The sequence below is a fragment of the Aethalodelphis obliquidens genome, unplaced genomic scaffold (assembly GCF_003676395.1).
Source record: "Aethalodelphis obliquidens isolate GAN/ISIS:26980383/991018 unplaced genomic scaffold, ASM367639v1 scaffold26, whole genome shotgun sequence".
Classification (NCBI taxonomy): domain Eukaryota; kingdom Metazoa; phylum Chordata; class Mammalia; order Artiodactyla; family Delphinidae; genus Aethalodelphis; species Aethalodelphis obliquidens.
In genome coordinates, this window is record NW_020837970.1 from 20734568 (window position 1) to 20750864 (window position 16297).

A 16297-nucleotide genomic window follows, 5' to 3' on the forward strand; every position below is an offset into this window, starting at 1 on the left:
GATATGCTCACTGTCCATTCATTCATTCCTCCTTGTATCAGACTCACCCCATGCCCTGTGTGCCCAGCCCAGAGCCACGGGGCTGAGTCTGGTTCAAGGAGCCCACAGTCTAGGGGGAGGTCCCATGGACAATCCACATGAGGCAGGGCACAGAAGGGTGGCAGGTGTGGGCAATCTCTGCCTCCCGCCCGCCACTCCAGAGGCACTCCTGGCCTTGCAGCCTCTGAGCCTCCCTGCCCCCAGCTCTGGCCTTTGCCAAGCAAACAGGCTGGATTATCAGTCTCTAGGACGGCTGGCAGGGACTGGGCCCTGGGCCACGTTCCAGGCTGGCAGGCCGCAGAGGAGGGGAGCCAGCAGGGGCGGGGCCTCCGATCACCCTTCTCCTTTTCCTGCCAAGCCTGCCTCAGTTTCTCACCCCTTTCTTCCCTCCTCCCCCACCCCGCCCACACCAGTGGTAATTCTCACACTCACTCCATCCCTCACCCTTTCCTCAGTCCCGCAGACCAGTTCCCACCTTCGCTTTCATACTTTCCCCACCTTGAGATGTCCCCTAGGTGCCCCCATTAGGAAGGCCCAGCCGCGTCTGGACACACCCAAGTGTCTGTTCAGGGTCTGGAGTTCTGACCGTCCACGTGGTTATTCTCTCCAGGTGATCCCCTGTGTTCTGTGGTCTCAGGCATGTCCTTTCCCTCATAGGGCCTCTGTTTCCTCATCTGAGAAACACAAAGGGTTGGACACAAATCTGTCTCATGGTGGAAAAAGCTTGTGCTTTGGAGTCAGACGGAGCTGAGTTCCAATTCACTTAGCTCCTTAACTTTTCTGAGCCTCAGCTTCCTCATCTATAAAAGGGGGTCTTATAAAAGCAGGCCACACAGACCTGTGGTGAGGCCTACATGAGAATGCGGGGCAAGTGCTCTGTGTGGGTTTGGCCTCCGTTGCCCTCCCCTGGCAAAGGCCCATCCAGCCGTGCTGGGGTCTCACTTCTCCAGTGGATTCCTGTGTCGGACTAGCCAGCCTGTTATCTAATGGCTGTGATGTTACCTCCTTCCTCCTCCTGGAGCCCAGCCTTGACCAATGAGAGAGAATGATGGGGGAGCAGGGGCTGGTGGGGCCCAGGCCCTGAGCTGCCCTGGTCCGCAGATGCCATCCCAGGCCCGGAGGAGGTACGGCTGGCCCCAGCCATGCGGAACTGGAATGGTGCCGTGTGGAGCAGGACCCCCGTCCTCTTCTCTGCCTGGGAGGTGGACATGCAGATGAGGGTGACTGGGCCGGGGCGCCGGGGAGCCCAGGGCATGGTGAGTGGCCCCACCGAGGTCCAGTAGAGGTGGTGAGTCAGCGGGGCTGGTGGTGAGCCCAGGGTTCCAGTGTCCTGCAGGGACCCTTGAGCTGAGCAGCTGGGGACCCGCAGGCCGTGTGGTACACCCAGGGCAGGGGCCAAGTAGGCTCTGTCCTGGGGGCGCTGGACTCGGGGGACGGCATTGGGACCCTCTTCGACTCCTCAGCTGAGGACACCCAGGTGAGTCATGGTCTCCTGCCCGCCGTCCCGCCCACACCCTCACCCTCCTCGCTGTGCCCGTGGCCCAGGCTGCTTGTCGCCTCCCACACAGAACAGCCCTGCCATCCGTGTGCTGGCCAGTGATGGGCACAACCCCTACGAGGCGCTTGGGTAAGGCCCCGCCTGGCCTGCCCCGCACCCCATTCCTGCGCTGCCAGGGGCTTGGCGGTTACCCACTCTGCCCACCATGCCCCTGCCCTGGCCTCTGGCGAGGAGCCCCACTCCTAGGGCGGTGCCCTCCTTTCTGGTCTCTCATCTAAGCTGATGGCACTGCCCTGGGACTCCCTCCCACTCGGTCCCAGAGGTGCCTCCTCCTCCGGGGCCTGGGACCAGAGTTTGCTTGCTGTTCCTGGGAACCCCCCACTGAGTCCTCAACTCATTCAACCCAACAGCCCCAGGCAGCGGGAGCAGAGAAATGATGCGAGGTGGGGCCCATGCTCAGTGTTTTCACTCACATCATCTCATATTGACACTCTTGAGAAGTGGGGATCATTAGTGTCCAGTTACAGGTGAGGACACCGAGGCCCAGAGAGGGGAAGTGATTTGCCCCAGGTCACACCGTTGTGCACAGAGCTGAGATACGAGGGCAGATTTGCCCATGGAGTGTCCACGCCTTTCCCGCACCAGCTGCCTGCCTGCACCGTCTCTTTCTCTCAGATGACGTGGCTGCCCATCGCTCCTGAGCCAGGCTGCCTCCTCAGTAGCTGGGCCAGCTCGTCAGTGTCTCTCGGCAGGCATCCCCTAGCTGGTAACAATTAGAGTAATTGCTAACGTTTATGACCTGAGCTTACTGTACGCCAGGCACAGCGCCAAGTACTTCACATTCATTACTTGGTTGACCCTCATAACAATGTTATGAGGGAATCTCAATTATTATCTTCATTTTAAAGGTGGGGAAACTAGTGTTTGGAAAGCTGAGGTAACTTGCCCCGGGTCACATGGCCCTTCCCCTGCCCCGCGCCGCCTCCCTCGTGGCTGAAGGCAGTGGTGACAGGCTCTCTGGTGTGAGAGCTTCTGCGTGTCCATGAGCCCAGAGAGACTCAGGGCGTCTCAGGCTCAACACTCCTAACAAACACCCAGAGCTAGCGGCACCGCCCCTGCGGGGGAGGCAGGCTGGTCACACTGTCCCTGGCTGCTAGGATGAGTCTCGTGTTGTCTGTCCTGCTGCAGGCCAAGCTTGGCAGAAGGGAAAGGAAAGAGAAGCCGTACCCAGAGGGAAGCCCGTGGGACGAGGCCCGGGGGACTGGGGGTGGAAACCCCACTGTTGGTCCAGGCTCTGCCCCCTGGGGAGGAGTCCCAGGGAGGGCCAAGTCCCAGCATTCTGCCAGGCAAGGCCTGCTTCCCCGCTCCCCTCTCTTCTGCTACAGGAGCAGAAGACAGCAAGGGAGGCTCGAGCTAGACAGCAAGGACAGGTCCTGCACCAGTGGGGGTGGCTGGCACTGCAGGCCTGGGAAGAACGGCCTCTGGGACCACACCTGCTGGTTAGGCCTTGGGTCCTGTGTGGCCTGGCTGGATTCCAAGTGCCCACAGGGATGGAGCCAGCCGGGTGCTGGGCTCCTGCCACCAGGACTTCCGGAACCGGCCTTACCCCTTCAGAGCACAGATCACCTACTGGGGGCAGAGGCTGCGTGGGAGTCTCCCCTCCTGCTTTTGTGGGTCCACCAGGCAGGGAGTGCAGATGACAGGGCTCGAGCTTTACGAATGCCCATGACCCCACAGACATACCTGTGACACCACACACTGTCCCTGGTCCATGCAGGCAGCACCCCAGGGATCCTCCTCCCTACACAGACCCCCAACTGGCCCTGAGCACATGCTTGGGAGGGCTGGCGTGAGACCGGGTGTTCGAGCCCCTCTGCACCACTCTGACACCAAGCTGCTGCCTGCCTTCCGGGCCAGGGGAGCCAGTGAGTCAGGTGGGGACGATCCCCTTGCCGGGGTCAGGGGAGAGGAGTGGGCTCCCTCTGCAAGGGGCCCGCGCCCTCTGTGCCCCTCAGGTGTCCTTGAACAGTGACCTCACTCCCAGCGACCCGGATGAGGTCTGTGTCGATGTGGGGCCCCTGCTTTTGGCCCCTGGAGGTTTCTTTGGGGTCTCGGCAGCCACCAGCACCCTGGCAGGTGAGGGCCCCTAGCTGGGAGCTGTGTGGCAAGAGGAAGAGGGACAGCCGCAAGGGACATTTAGAGAAATGGAGCAAAAGGATGTGATATAACAGAGAATCCGTGGAGGAACTCAGCTGGGGAGCAGGGAGCAACCAGAGGTGGGAGTCCTGGAATGACAGGGCTTTGGTCTTTACACTCTGGGAGCTGGGGAGCCCTGGAAGGTTGCTGAGGAGGACAGTGACATGGTCAGAGCCACGCGGAGGAGGTGGCCTCTGTGTGGTGGCCTGAGGGTGCTGCTCGGCCTGTGGTCATGGCTCTAGGTCAGGACGGTCCAGTTTTCTCACTCACTGGCGGCCCCCCTCTGGCTCTGTGTGGGGGTCAACCCTCACAGCCCACCCATCTGCTGGTCTGATCCTCACACCTTTCCCATGAAGTGAACAAGACAAGGGTCAGAGCTGCCCAAAGTCACCCAGATCTCTTGCCTGCCAGGAACATAATGGAGGCTGGGGAGAGAGGGCTGAGTGAGTGAGTTGCCGGGTGGGAGCTACCTTCCCTCTCTACCCCCCTTTCCAGATGACCATGATGTCCTTCCTGACCTTCAGTCTGCGTGAGCCGGGTGCAGAGGTAGCGCTGGCCCTGGGCCTTCCCTGGGGGTAGGGCTGGGGGAGAGGCAGCCCAGGGATCCCTCCCCTCCCTGGATGCTCTTCTCATGTCCAGCTACCAGACCTGTCATTCCAACCCTTATCTCTACCGGCTCATGGAGCTCTGCTCAGGCCAAGTCTTGTGCTAGGCAGTGCTGGGGACCAGAGGTGACCCAGAGCCAGGCCCTGTCTGTCCTCAAGGACCTCCCAGCCTGACTAGGAGCTATGGGAGCACAGAGGCATCCTAACCAGCCAGGAGAGCAGGGAAGACCGCATGGCAAAGATGAGCTTGGAAGAACACAGGGAGTGGCATGGACCAAGGCCTGAGGCCTGAGAGAGCTGCTGGGGTCTGGGCTGCAGCAGGAGAGAAGGGTGTGAGGGTCGGCAGTGCAGTGGGCCTGGGAGGACTGGAATGTTCTGGGCCTGGTGGCAGAAGGAGAACCAGCTGTATGGGAAAGAGAACAAGCGGGGTGGGGGTGTCTTCCCATCCTGGGATGAATGTTTGGTCAGGGAGGGGGACTGGGCTTGTGGGAGGCCCTGTGAGGAGACTCCCCGGCCCCCAGATCTCCCACGGGTTTGGGGCCTAAGTTTTCATCTTCTTCCTCCAGCCTCCCCCGCAGCCCTTCCTGGAGACAGAGCAGCTCCGCCTGGCAAGGCAGCTGGAAGGGCTGCGGGCAAGGCTGGTCCTGGGCACCAAGGAGGACATGATTCCAAAGCCGAACTGTGAAGTCCAGGAAGAGGGTAGGGACCCAGGGAACGGGCAGGTGGGGCAAGGGCTCGATTGAGGGTCACAGGATCCTCTTCCCTTCGAACCAGGAGTCCTTTAACCAGTGGGGACACGGAGGCCCGAGGAGGCCATATGTAAGCAGGCTCTGGGGCCCAGGTGATGTGTCCTGTCCCTGCCCCACCACCCAAACACCTCTTTCCAGGGGAGAGTCTTGGAGGCAGAAGCCACACCTTTCTGGCCCTCAAGAAGCCTTCGAAAGATAGGATCTGTTGCCCCACCCCAGCTGCCGGCTGCCTGTCCCAGCTCTGCCCCTATCCCCAGGGGGAAGAAGCTTTGCCCTGGAGGAGACACTGCACAGACACAGCCAGATTCTGCAGGCTCTCCAGGGTCTCTCCAAGCACTTGGCACAGGCTGAGAGGCAACGGAAGAAGCAGCTGGTGTCCCCAGGCCAAGCCAGGCCGGAGGAAGCCTGGGTGAGTGGCCCCTCAGGCATCCAAGGGGCTGCCTGCAGGCCTGGAGAAGCCGAGCCCCGCAGGCACTGGGTCTGATGGCACCGGTGCGCCCCCTCTGTCCAGAAAGAGGAGCAAGCACCGTACTGGGGAACTAGTCTCCCCCAGGGTCTGGAGGGAACGGAGGGCAGGGGTGAAATGCTGCAGGTCGCACGATGGGGTGGACCTGCCAGGCAGGGGAATGGGCAGGAGGGCGGCTCTGCACAAGCGAAGGCTCACAGAGCCCCACGGCTGGGGCTGGGGAAACGAGTTGCCGCGTATTTAGATGTGGGTCTCCAGACAAGTGACAGAAATAGACCGGGTGTTTATTTGCATGTAGCTCCACGTGTGATTTGATTCACATACGCTTGCTTAATGCTCAGAATCCTCATTTCCCCTCCACTGCCATCCTGGTTTCTCCCCTGGGGAGTCATGTCCCATGGCAGACCCAGCCTGGGGCCTGAGAGCGGAGCTCAGTCAAGATGTTAGACTCTGGGCAGAAGAGGCCAGCGGCTCCTGTGAGCTTTGCTGGGCTCTGGCAGCTCTAGGTTTGAATCATGTCCTCAGGACAGAGCAGCTGAGGCTGGGCTGCTGGAGTCGGGCAGAGGGGAGGGAGGCCACACGCCAAGGCCAGGCCCAGGACTCCCCCTGCCAGGTTCTACCCACCCCTGAGAGAGGTGGCCGATGACCCAAGCACCGGGAGTTGACTGTGCCCTGGGGGAAGTGGGGAGGAGAGGACTGGCCTCCTTTCGGGGGAGAACCGCTACCGGAAAGGGGAGGGACTTTGAGAAAGCTCCCAATTGGCCACTGTCAAGGGGGAAACCACCATCCTCAAGGAGAGGCTTTGAGAGGAGGCGGGAGTCAGAAGCCCAGGTGGAGAGGGTTAGAGAAACCTAATGTATCCCAAACGAGGAGGGCCCAGGTAATGGGGTAAGGCCTCTAGAAGGAAGAGGGCTGCAAATCCCGGGGGAAGGTGAACTCTGAGAAGAGAGGGGCTGTGCCCTGGGCCCTAGAGAAGAGGCTGGCACTCCTGCAGGACTCAGCTAAGGTCAGTGCCCTACTCCATGGACAGCGGACTCTGCTCCAAGACCTGCAAGAGATGAGGTAAGGGCACAGGGAGATGAGGATCCTGGGGGAGAGGAAGGAGAAGTCTCCATCCACCAACTTGGCTTCTCTGCCTGAAGACCGTCCCCCCCATTAATCCTTTATTCCTTTCATCATTTCCCGAGCACCCAGCACAAAGTCTGCAGCATAGCGAGGGGCTAGGGGCCGAGTTAGGTTTGTTGAACTGACCTGAAATTAACTGAATCAAGTTAAAATTTTGAAACTCCTAGTTTAAGCACAACTCCCTGAGACATTCTCACCCCAGGAGGGTTAGTAAATTTGAGCCTTCCTTCAGTGATAGCTTCTGGAAGGAGGGAACTTTTTTTTTTGGCCACTCCACGTGGCACGCGGGATCGAACCCGCGCCCCTTGCACTGGCAGCACGGAGTCTTAACCACTGGACTGCCAGGGAAGTCCCAGCAGGGAACATTTTGATGGGGTTCTTGGAGGGAGCACAACCAAAATCAGGCCCAGCTGGGGGGTGGGCAGTCCATGACTTCATTTTACCCTCCTCCGGCCTCCCAGCAGCCCTCTCTAGGCCAGGCCTCTGGAGTTACCCATAGAGCCCTGGGGGCAGGGGGTCACCTTGATGCCATGGGAGGAGGATGGCTTCAGGTTGTATGCTGTGGCTGCACCCCAACCCCAGCCCTCCTCCCTACATCTAGATGCCTGGGGGAGGGAAGATGGGATGAGGAAGAGGATCTAAATCCCTGGGGGCCAGAGACTGAAGGCAGAGCCCAGGGAGCCTGGGGTGGAGACAGACAGCTTTAGGGAGATGCTTCTCTGAGCTAAAGCTGTCTTGAGGAGAAGCTCTGGGGTTAAAAAGACCAGTCCCCAAAAGGAGCCATATGGATGGCGTCTGTTTCTCACCCAGGTGCTGCCTTTGGGGATTATGAGAAATGGTTAGGCAGTTTGGGCGCAATCAGAGGGGATAATGAGCTCTTTCCCTTGGTTTTCACCCTGCACCAGGGATGCAGCTGCTCACATGGCCTCAAGAGCCCAGGTCTTCTATCTGCCTGTGGGCACCAAGCATCATTTCTTAGAGCTGGCCCAGATCCTGAGCCTTCTGCAGAAGGACCTGCGGGGTCCAGTGGTGAGGGGCAAGGAAGCGGGGGCCGTGGGGCTCAGCCCCCTTCTTCCAGCACTTCTGCAGCCCCAGGCCCCTCCTGCCTTTGCCCTCCCCTCCTGGGACTCCTGTCAGGCACACCTGTGTCTGTCTGTGTGTGCATGCACACAGGCATGCAGGCCCACAGATATCATCTTCTCTCTGCCTTCTCTGCTCTCTGGAGAGTCCCACAGACTCTCAGTACCAGCAGGGCCCTGGAGACCACTTGGCCCAGCTTCCACAATGACCAGAAGATAAACGGGAATGGGCTGTGCCCAAGATCATTCAAAGCTTCGCAGTGAAGTCCACTCTTCCTTGTGCCCCTCCCCATCTTGCTCTTTTCCTTGCCCTCTCCATCACTCTGTCTTTTGCTCTCTACTTCTCTCTCTTGTTTATCTCTAGAGACTTCGGCCCCCTGGAGATCCCAGGCCCCAGGCCCTCCCAGCTGTTCCCACAGATGGAGCCATGGGATCTGGGGTGGGGAGGCAGCTTTGTACTCTGCCCTCTCTCCAAGTACCCTGGATGAGAGTCAAGGTACCCCAACACTGGGAGAGGGAAACAAAGCCAACAGTGGCCCAGATTCTAGGTCCCCTCCCTCCTCCCTCCTCCTTTCAGAAAGCGGCAGCCAAGGACTCCTGCCCACCTGGTCGGCCCCCAGGGGTTTCCTCGTGTCTGCAGCCTGGAATCTTCCTGTTCTTCCTCCTCATCCAGACTGCAGGCTTCTTCTGCTATGTACACTTCAGGTGGGCCTTCCCATGGCAGGACTTCCCACACCTACCTAGCATCTCTTGGGTCTGGGCCATAGCCACTTCAATTTGAGAGAGGGGGTACTGAGGCCCAGCGGGGGACCTGCATGGTCCCCCAGCTGGCAAGAAGCAGCGCCCAAGTTAGGACCCATTTTTTTCAATAGAGACTACTGACTGACTGCTCATCTCCTGGTCCCATCTAGGTCCTACCCTCACAGAACTCACTCTCTAATGTGAGAAACTGACAAGTAACTGACAGTCATGTCCTTTGTGGTCAATGCCATGATGGCAGGAAGCTCAGGGGCTATCAGAGTGCAGGAAAAAGTACTTGAGCCAGCTTGGGGAGATCAGGGAATCACCTGGAAGGGACATTTGATATGGGTCCTCAAGGCCACTAGGAGATTTCCAGCCTGACAAGATAAGTAAAGGCATTGATATAGAGGAAAAAGCATGAGAAAAGGCATGGAAGCATGAAAAAATATATCTTCTGGAGAAAAAGTGGCAAGTTCAATACTGTAGAGCAAAGGGTGGGACCAGTTTGTGAAACTGGGCAAAGAGAATTTAAAAGGTTGGGGGGAGGTCACCGTTTCTGCTTAATGAGTGTTCGTAAATGAATGAAACGCTTAGAGATGTAAGGTGTGCTAAGGAGCTTAGAAACGGGACAGTCCTTGGTGGTGGTATTTCAAGACGAGAAGAATCAGTGCGCGCTCGGGTGGTCCTGGAGGAGGAGTGAAGTGTGCTGTTTTAAAAGCACAGTGGGAGAGGGGATGGCCGGCAGATGTGGAGAACAGCAAAGGTATGAGGTGGAAATGATGACAGGCTTATGTGTTATATATGAGTGCAATGGTGGCCATAAGGCTGGAACGACCTGGACAGACCTTGAATGCCAGGAGGAAAGTGTGGTACTGATGGAGCAGGCCAAGAGAGCCATAGAAGGCCCCAGAGCAGGGGGTGCTATGGTGCAGTGAGTGCAGGGAGGTGGGTGTAGTAAATATAAGGAGACTGGTCTCAAGAGCCCAGAAGGGAGAAGCCCAAGTAAACTTCTTCTCTCCCTGGCAGCAAGCAGGGGCTGGACAAGAACCTTCAGGACTATTTGTCCACAGGCAGCCTTCCTTTGAGTCCTGCACCACAAGTCCCTAGGACCCTGGGGGCTCTGAGGAGGCAGCCCCTCTCCCCCAGCATACATGGGTGACCTACCTCAATGCCCTGAAGAAATGTCCACTTCTCATTATTAGGAAGTCACTCTATGTCTGGGAGGTGGAGAGCTTGGCCAGTGTCCTCTGCCTCTGGGTACCCAGCTCTTACCCACACCTTAGCTTTTGGGGAGCTCCAACCTTATTAAAGGTGATTTCCCTCTCCTCAAGCTTTGATATGGTCATTTACCTTCCAGCTTCACCTTAATCTCTCTGAAGGCAACCTCTTCTAGATGGTAGCTGAGCGTGGGCTCCAAGCAGGCAAGGAGGCCAAGGACTGGCTTGACTGACAAAAGACCAGTTACCCCACAGGCCTTGAACCCTGGGCTATGGTGGGAGATGGAGTCACAGCTGTGTATAATTCTGTCCCCAAATTCAGCCAGAACAAGGAGTGGTGCCTCCTGGTCCAGCCCAGGCAGCATCACCACGAACAACTCTCTCTCGATGCTCCCTGTAGCTCCAGGGGTCAGCAGGGCAGGCGTGTGACCCAGAACTCTGAGAGGCAACCCATGGAGCCATAATTGGTATTCCCTGCTCTCTGATCTCCCTGCCTTTCCCAGTGTCAAGCTCTCTGGGCAGCTGCTGGGGCAGTGGGTTGGAAAGAAGGTTGGGGAGGGACCACGGCTACTCGCATTCCCAGCTGAAATCCTGGCTACCCGGGGAGGAGGAAGTGGGCGGGAGAATAGGGAGCTGTGTGCTGGGCGTATAACAGCACAGCTCGTTCCCCTGGGGAGCGACCCCCTCCCCGAACCCCTCGCGGCCGGCCCCAATCCGTTGGCAGCAGTGCCCAGAGGAGCTTGGCATTGAAGGAGGCACGTGGGGGAGGCGGGTGTGAGGAGCGAGCACGTGGTCCCGCCTCCTCAGCCCCGTGCATGCCCCCCGCCTCCTGTGAGGAGGGGTTTGGGGAGGTGGAGGCGGGCCCGGACAGGGGCGGGCGGTGGGCGGTGCAGAGCGTGGGGCTCCTGCCGCAGGCAGGAGCTGTCCGTAAGCCCTAGTGCTGAAGTAGGCGCGGACGTGCTTGGGTGCCCGCCGCGTGGTACCCGGCGCCCGGTGCCCGGGCCAGAGAAGACCATGGCGTTCATGGTGAAGACCATGGTGGGCGGCCAGCTGAAGAACCTTACTGGGAGCCTGGGGGGCGGCGAGGACAAGGGGGACGGGGACAAGTCGGCCGCCGAAGCGCAGGGCATGAGCCGAGAGGAGTATGAGGAGTACCAGAAGCAACTGGTGGAAGAGAAGTGAGTGGGATCCCTTCCTGGCTCCAGCAGCCCTCCCCACCCCCCAAGGGCCGCGCGGCCCACCCTTAGGGCAATCTCAGACCCCGAGCCCCTCCCCTACTTTTCTAGACGAGGTGAGAGGCTGGGATGCGCCCTCTAGGCTGCCCCCAGAGCCATCCCATCTCAAACCCAGAACCCCGCTCCACACTCGGGCCCAGAAGGAGTGGGGGACGGGGAGATAGGGGCTTGGGACAAGGTGAGGGCACGTGCATTACTTGTTTCTGACGAAACAAGTAATCCCTTAATCCGATCTGGTCCCAGCCGTCTGTGTCTTCCAGCTGGAGCTCCTCTGAGCCTGAGGCTCTGAGAAAAGCGGTGCAGCTGAGGCGCAATCAGTCATGGAGACAGATCCTGAGATGGGGGCACTCATAGATAATTGAGGCTACTTGTGTGAGGACGACGCTGGGACAGAGAGGGAGCTGGGGTGGCGTTAGGGGCTGAACTCCACAGCTAAGCTGTTTGGGTCAGATCCTGGCTTCGTTTCTTTTTATCTGGGTGACCCTAGGCAAGTTACTTAACCTTTCTGTGCCTCGGTTTCTTCTTCTGTAAAATGGCAATGGTAATAAAACATGCCTTATGTATTTATGAGGGTTAAATTACTTAATGCACATAAACTGCTTAGCGGAGCGCCTGGAACATGGCAAATCATTAAATGTTAGCTATTATTTCACTTAATCGTGATAACAGTTTTGTGAGTTGCAAAGTCTTATCCCCATTTTACAAAAGAGGAAGGTAAGTGACTTACTCAAAGACATAAAGTGGTAGTGGATTCAGGACGCGAACCCATGTCTGTCCTGAATACTTCGCCCCACACGACACAACCTGTCAGGAAAGGAAAAGACCGAGTCGGAGACCGCGAGGGACATATGTTAGGGTCCGCAGAGACAGACAGACAGACACCCCCGCACCGATAGCTCCCGTCCAGCGACGGGTACGGAAGCGATAAAGGGCTCTGTGATAGCTGGGAGAGGCAGTAAAGACTAATCCCGGCTGGTCAGAGCACCGAGCACCCAAAATACAGGCCCTCGGGCAGGAGGGATGCAAACTGCCGCCAGGACCCAGAGACCCTTCCCGCCCCTTCCTCGCAGACCCCGCCCATTTTCACAGCCCGGGCAGTGATTCCGCCCCCGGTGCCCCCACAGGATGGAGCGGGACGCGCAGTTCACTCAGAGGAAGGCAGAGCGGGCCACGCTGCGGAGCCACTTCCGAGACAAATACCGGCTGCCCAAGGTAAGCTTAGGAGCCCGGGCTGTAAGGCACCACCGGGACCCCTGAGCTCTGGGCCCCGAACTCCTTTGCCCTGCTCCCGGCGCCGCAGCTCTCAGGGAGTGTTTGATTAAATCATGGGTTCTCTCACTCGTTCATTCATTCACTGTTAACTGGAGCCCGCCAAGCCAGGGCTTGGCGCTGAGGGGTAGTCCAGTCCTCGGGGGACTGATAGGTTTGTGTTTCTGGAGCCATTCCAGGCCCTTCTCTCCTCCAACCCCCACTCACCCAACCCAGAGTCAGGCCTAGGCAGATGGAGGGTTGGAAGGCAGTAGATTTTACCACAGGTGAAATCTCTTGGGGCTTCTGAACACCCAGGGAGGGAGGTGGGTGGAAAGAAGGCAGCACCTTCTGTGGGCCAGGCACTTGACCTTCACACCCTTACCTAACCCCTCAGTGACTCTGCCAGGTAGCTACTACCCACACCTACAAATAAGGAAACTGAGGCTCAGAGAAATTAAGGGACTTGGCTAAGGCCATACAGCCAGCGAGTGATGGAACCGGGATCAGAGATCAAGCCTCTGCATGCTGAGCCTGCACTTGCTCCCGGACCCCTTGCTGCCTTCCAGAGTATGAAGTCTGTCTGCAGAGAGCAAAGGAACCCCTTTGGTTGGCCAAGCAGCCAGGAGGATGTCTCCCCTAGGTACTGCAGCATCAGAGGACCATGTAAGTGTTCTACTCCTGTTGCCTAAGGAGGGAACTGAGGCACAAGCCACTCCCCGTGCCCAGAATTGTGCTAGACTCTGAAGAGATACAGAAGCACAGGCTGCGGTACACCTGACCTTGATCTTCCACTTGAATTGGAAGATCAGATATGTGAATGTCACATTCACTCACTCAACAAATGTTCACTGAGCCCGTGGCTGCCTCTGACTCCCCAGAGCACACTAGTCTTTTGAAAATCTCTCAAAGGGAGAGTTAAACTCAGCTAGGAATGGAGTCATTCCTCCAGTGCTCGCACTAAGCGTATAAGAGACACAACTCTGCCATCGGGGAATGCTGAGTCCAGGAGGAGAGAGCAGACTTGGCTGTAACTCAGTAGGACATAAAGTGGAAAGCCCCAGGGCCCCCAAAGGGACAGGGAAGTGCAATGACAATCAGTAGGCAGGTGCTGTGTAAGGAGAGCACAGATGTTGGAATCAGGGACATAGGTTTAAATCTAGCTCCCTCACTTCCTAGTGGTGTGACCTTGGGCAAGTTACTTAAGTTATCTGAGCCTCAATTTCCTTTTTTGTAAAATGGGAAAAACAATACCTACCTCACAGGGTTGTTGTGAGAATTAAAAGCACTCAGCTCAGTGTCAGCCACAGGATAGGTGTTTGGTGAATGGAACCCCTCACTGTGATTGGTAACATCCTTCAGTGTAGTTAATGATAGTCAACACACGACTTAGCTGACTCAGTCTGCCTCTGAAGGATTTTCATGTTGTCATTACTCACTATGCTAGTGTCCTTACCTTCAGCATCTCAGAGTGAAGTGAGGTGGTGTAAAAGTGCAAGGTCTCCATATCCAAGCGTCAAAAGCTTGATGCTGGGATGGGGGAGGGGGACTGAGCTCACTGGAACATGGAGCTCCAGAATCTTGGGGCCTGGAACCCAGCCCAGGCCTCCTCCCTGCCGCTCAACTCTGGGTTCTCACAGAGCTCCAACCCCACCCCACCCCTTTTCCTCTTCCCTTCAGAATGAGACAGATGAGAGCCAGATCCAGATGGCAGGTGGAGACGTGGAGCTGCCCCGGGAGCTGGCCAAGATGATTGAGGAGGACACAGAGGAGGAGGAGGAAAGGGCCTCGGTCCTTGGGCAGCTGCCCAGTCTCCCTGGCTTGGACCTTGGCTCACTTAAGGACAAGGCCCAGACCACACTGGGGGGCCTCAAGCAATCAGCTGAGAAGTGCCGCATCATGTGACTACTTCCTCTGGGGTTGCCCACGGGGGTGACCAGAGGGCTGGCCCCACGTAAGTGCTAACAGCATGCCTCAAATTCCAGGGACCCATAGCCCATCTTGGCTTTGTTTCCCTGCCCCAGGCCAGCCCCAGGACCCTTCTCATCCATGGCTCCAATCTGCCTTCTGCTTTCTCCCTCTCCCATGAGACCCAAGTCTCCATTCCTCACCCTACCCCTCAGGACCCACCCTCCCTACTCAGCCTGGGAAGGCCTCCCAAGATTGTAAGAATAGGCCCGACCCTCTCTGGCCATGGCCCCAAGTTCCTGAACATAGAAGTACACATAGAGGGACACACAGAGGGACACAGAGACCCTGCATGTGCAGAGGGATATGCCGCAGATGCATCCTGGCCCACGCAAACACAAACACAGGCCAGCTCCCCTGGGTGCCTAGCTCCTCTAGACACCGACATTCAGATGCGCTTAGAGAGGGGCTTGAGGCAGACACCCTCAGCAGTCAGGAGGCCTGAGTTCAAGTCTCCACATTTATTCTCCTTAAAACCCAGTGTCCTTTCTGGGCCTTATTTCATCATCTGTAACATGGGAACGGACTGGGTGATTTCTAAGACTTTCTAGCTTGGCCTCCCCGGCCCCTAAGAGTCAACCCCACAGCCCTCGTTGGGTAGGGCAGCAGCTGCAGCCACAGCCTTAAGCGGCTGCCACCGTGGGCTCTGGCTCTCGGAAGCTGAGTGATGCTGTGAGGGGCCTAGTGCCAAGGATGAAGCTGGCACTGAACAGCAGCCCAGGTGGCTCCGGGCCTTCTCTGGGCCCAGGGCCCAGCCAATTTCTGTTCTGTTCCTGTAGAACTCTCTCTGGATTCCATAGCTGGATTTCCTCTCTCAGCTCAGTGAAAAATAAAAATTCCAGATGACCTGCCTATTCTCCCACTTCTTACTGACCTCCAGGAGTCTTGGGTTTCACAGGCCCCTAACCCTGCCCTTGGAGGGGTGTCCTCTCCCTCCCACCCACAGCTTCACAGGAGTGCCAGCTCCTATAGGATATTCAAGCTCTGCCCTCTCAGGGCCCTGGGCTGGGGCGGGGTCCCCGCACTGACTGAGCACCAGGTTCAGCCTGTGGCCCGATGAAATAACTCTGGGCTTTGAGGAGGCTGTGGCAGCCATCTGGATGGGCGGCACCTCAGGAAGGCTGGGTCACTACCTGAGACTGTAGGAGGGGCTGAGGCTCAACCACAGCTGTCTCTGGCACCTGTGCCTATATCCCCCTCCACACCTTGGAAATGGAAGGTGTAACAAAAAGAAGGCAGGACAACTGTGTTCCAGCCCAGGCACTGCTGTGTGACTTTGAGCAGGTCCCTTTCCTTCTCTGAACCTGTTTTCCCCCCTGTGAAATTAAGAGCCCCACCCCACCCAATAATAATACCTTTCAAAAGGTGACCATTTGTAAAGCCCTTGGCACATGATGGACCATATCAATAAATGGTAACCCATTCTTTAAAAAAAAGTGAAGAGTCCAAATCTCATCCTCTCATCCTGCTCACTGGTGTGTGTGTGGGGGGGGGGGGTATCCAGGAGACCAACCAGGAGGGTCCACAAGCAGGCCACCCCAGGGGCTTGAGAGGAACAAGGTGCTACAGGCTGACCCTGGTGCCCCCACTTGACACCAGCCTGTGGAGAAGCCAGCCAAGATTTACAGGTGGAAGAGCTGAGGGTTTGGTTTCAAGGGCAAAGCTTCTGTTAGGCCTCCTTTGTAAAATAAGAACAAGGAACATAAAACCTGTGCAATAGGTAATGTGGGGAGGGACAGGTGGAGGAGAGAGGACGAAGAGTTAGGAGGGTGGAGGCAGGGAAGGACGCAGGCCCAGGAGCTGGGCACTGCTGCTCAGGCTGTCACGCTGGGCCTTCTCTCTTGAGCATCCCAGGGGAAGGGGTCTGGGCCTCTGAGCTGCTCCTAGGCTGCCCCCCAGGGTAGTCACTGGACAAAAACCCCTCCTGATCTTCCTGGAGCTGGAGGAGACCAAGTCCCGGCCCCAGGCTGTGTGTGGGGGGCGGGCATGGGCCTCCTTGGCAGCGTCAGCAGCAAGGCTCACGTCAGCACTCCACCCTCCGGGGCCTTCTGCCTAATGGGATTGGACAGACCCCTTTCCCCTCAGTGGTTTTCAGGACCAAGAGCAAAAGAGGCAGGAATGTGGGCCATGG

General features: G+C 57.7%; 1 protein-coding gene across 1 annotated transcript; it reads left to right on the forward strand.

The window, feature by feature from the left end:
• Positions 1-10625: 10625 nt before the first annotated feature.
• Positions 10626-15028, forward strand: CPLX3 (complexin 3). The gene is made up of 3 exons (XM_027123625.1): positions 10626-10893; positions 12075-12162; positions 13879-15028. Exons 1-3 carry the CDS (start codon positions 10730-10732, stop codon positions 14101-14103), a joined length of 477 nt encoding a protein of 158 aa, XP_026979426.1. The 5' UTR covers positions 10626-10729; the 3' UTR covers positions 14104-15028.
• Positions 15029-16297: the final 1269 nt, after the last annotated feature.

Coding starts and splice junctions, on each gene's coding strand:
- CPLX3 (XM_027123625.1), top strand. CDS start 10,730: ATGGCGTTCATGGTGAAGACCATGGTGGGCGGCCAGCTGAAGAACCTT. Junction 10,894..12,074: donor AAGCAACTGGTGGAAGAGAA/GTGAGTGGGATC, acceptor GTGCCCCCACAG/GATGGAGCGGGACGCGCAGT. Junction 12,163..13,878: donor ACAAATACCGGCTGCCCAAG/GTAAGCTTAGGA, acceptor TCTTCCCTTCAG/AATGAGACAGATGAGAGCCA.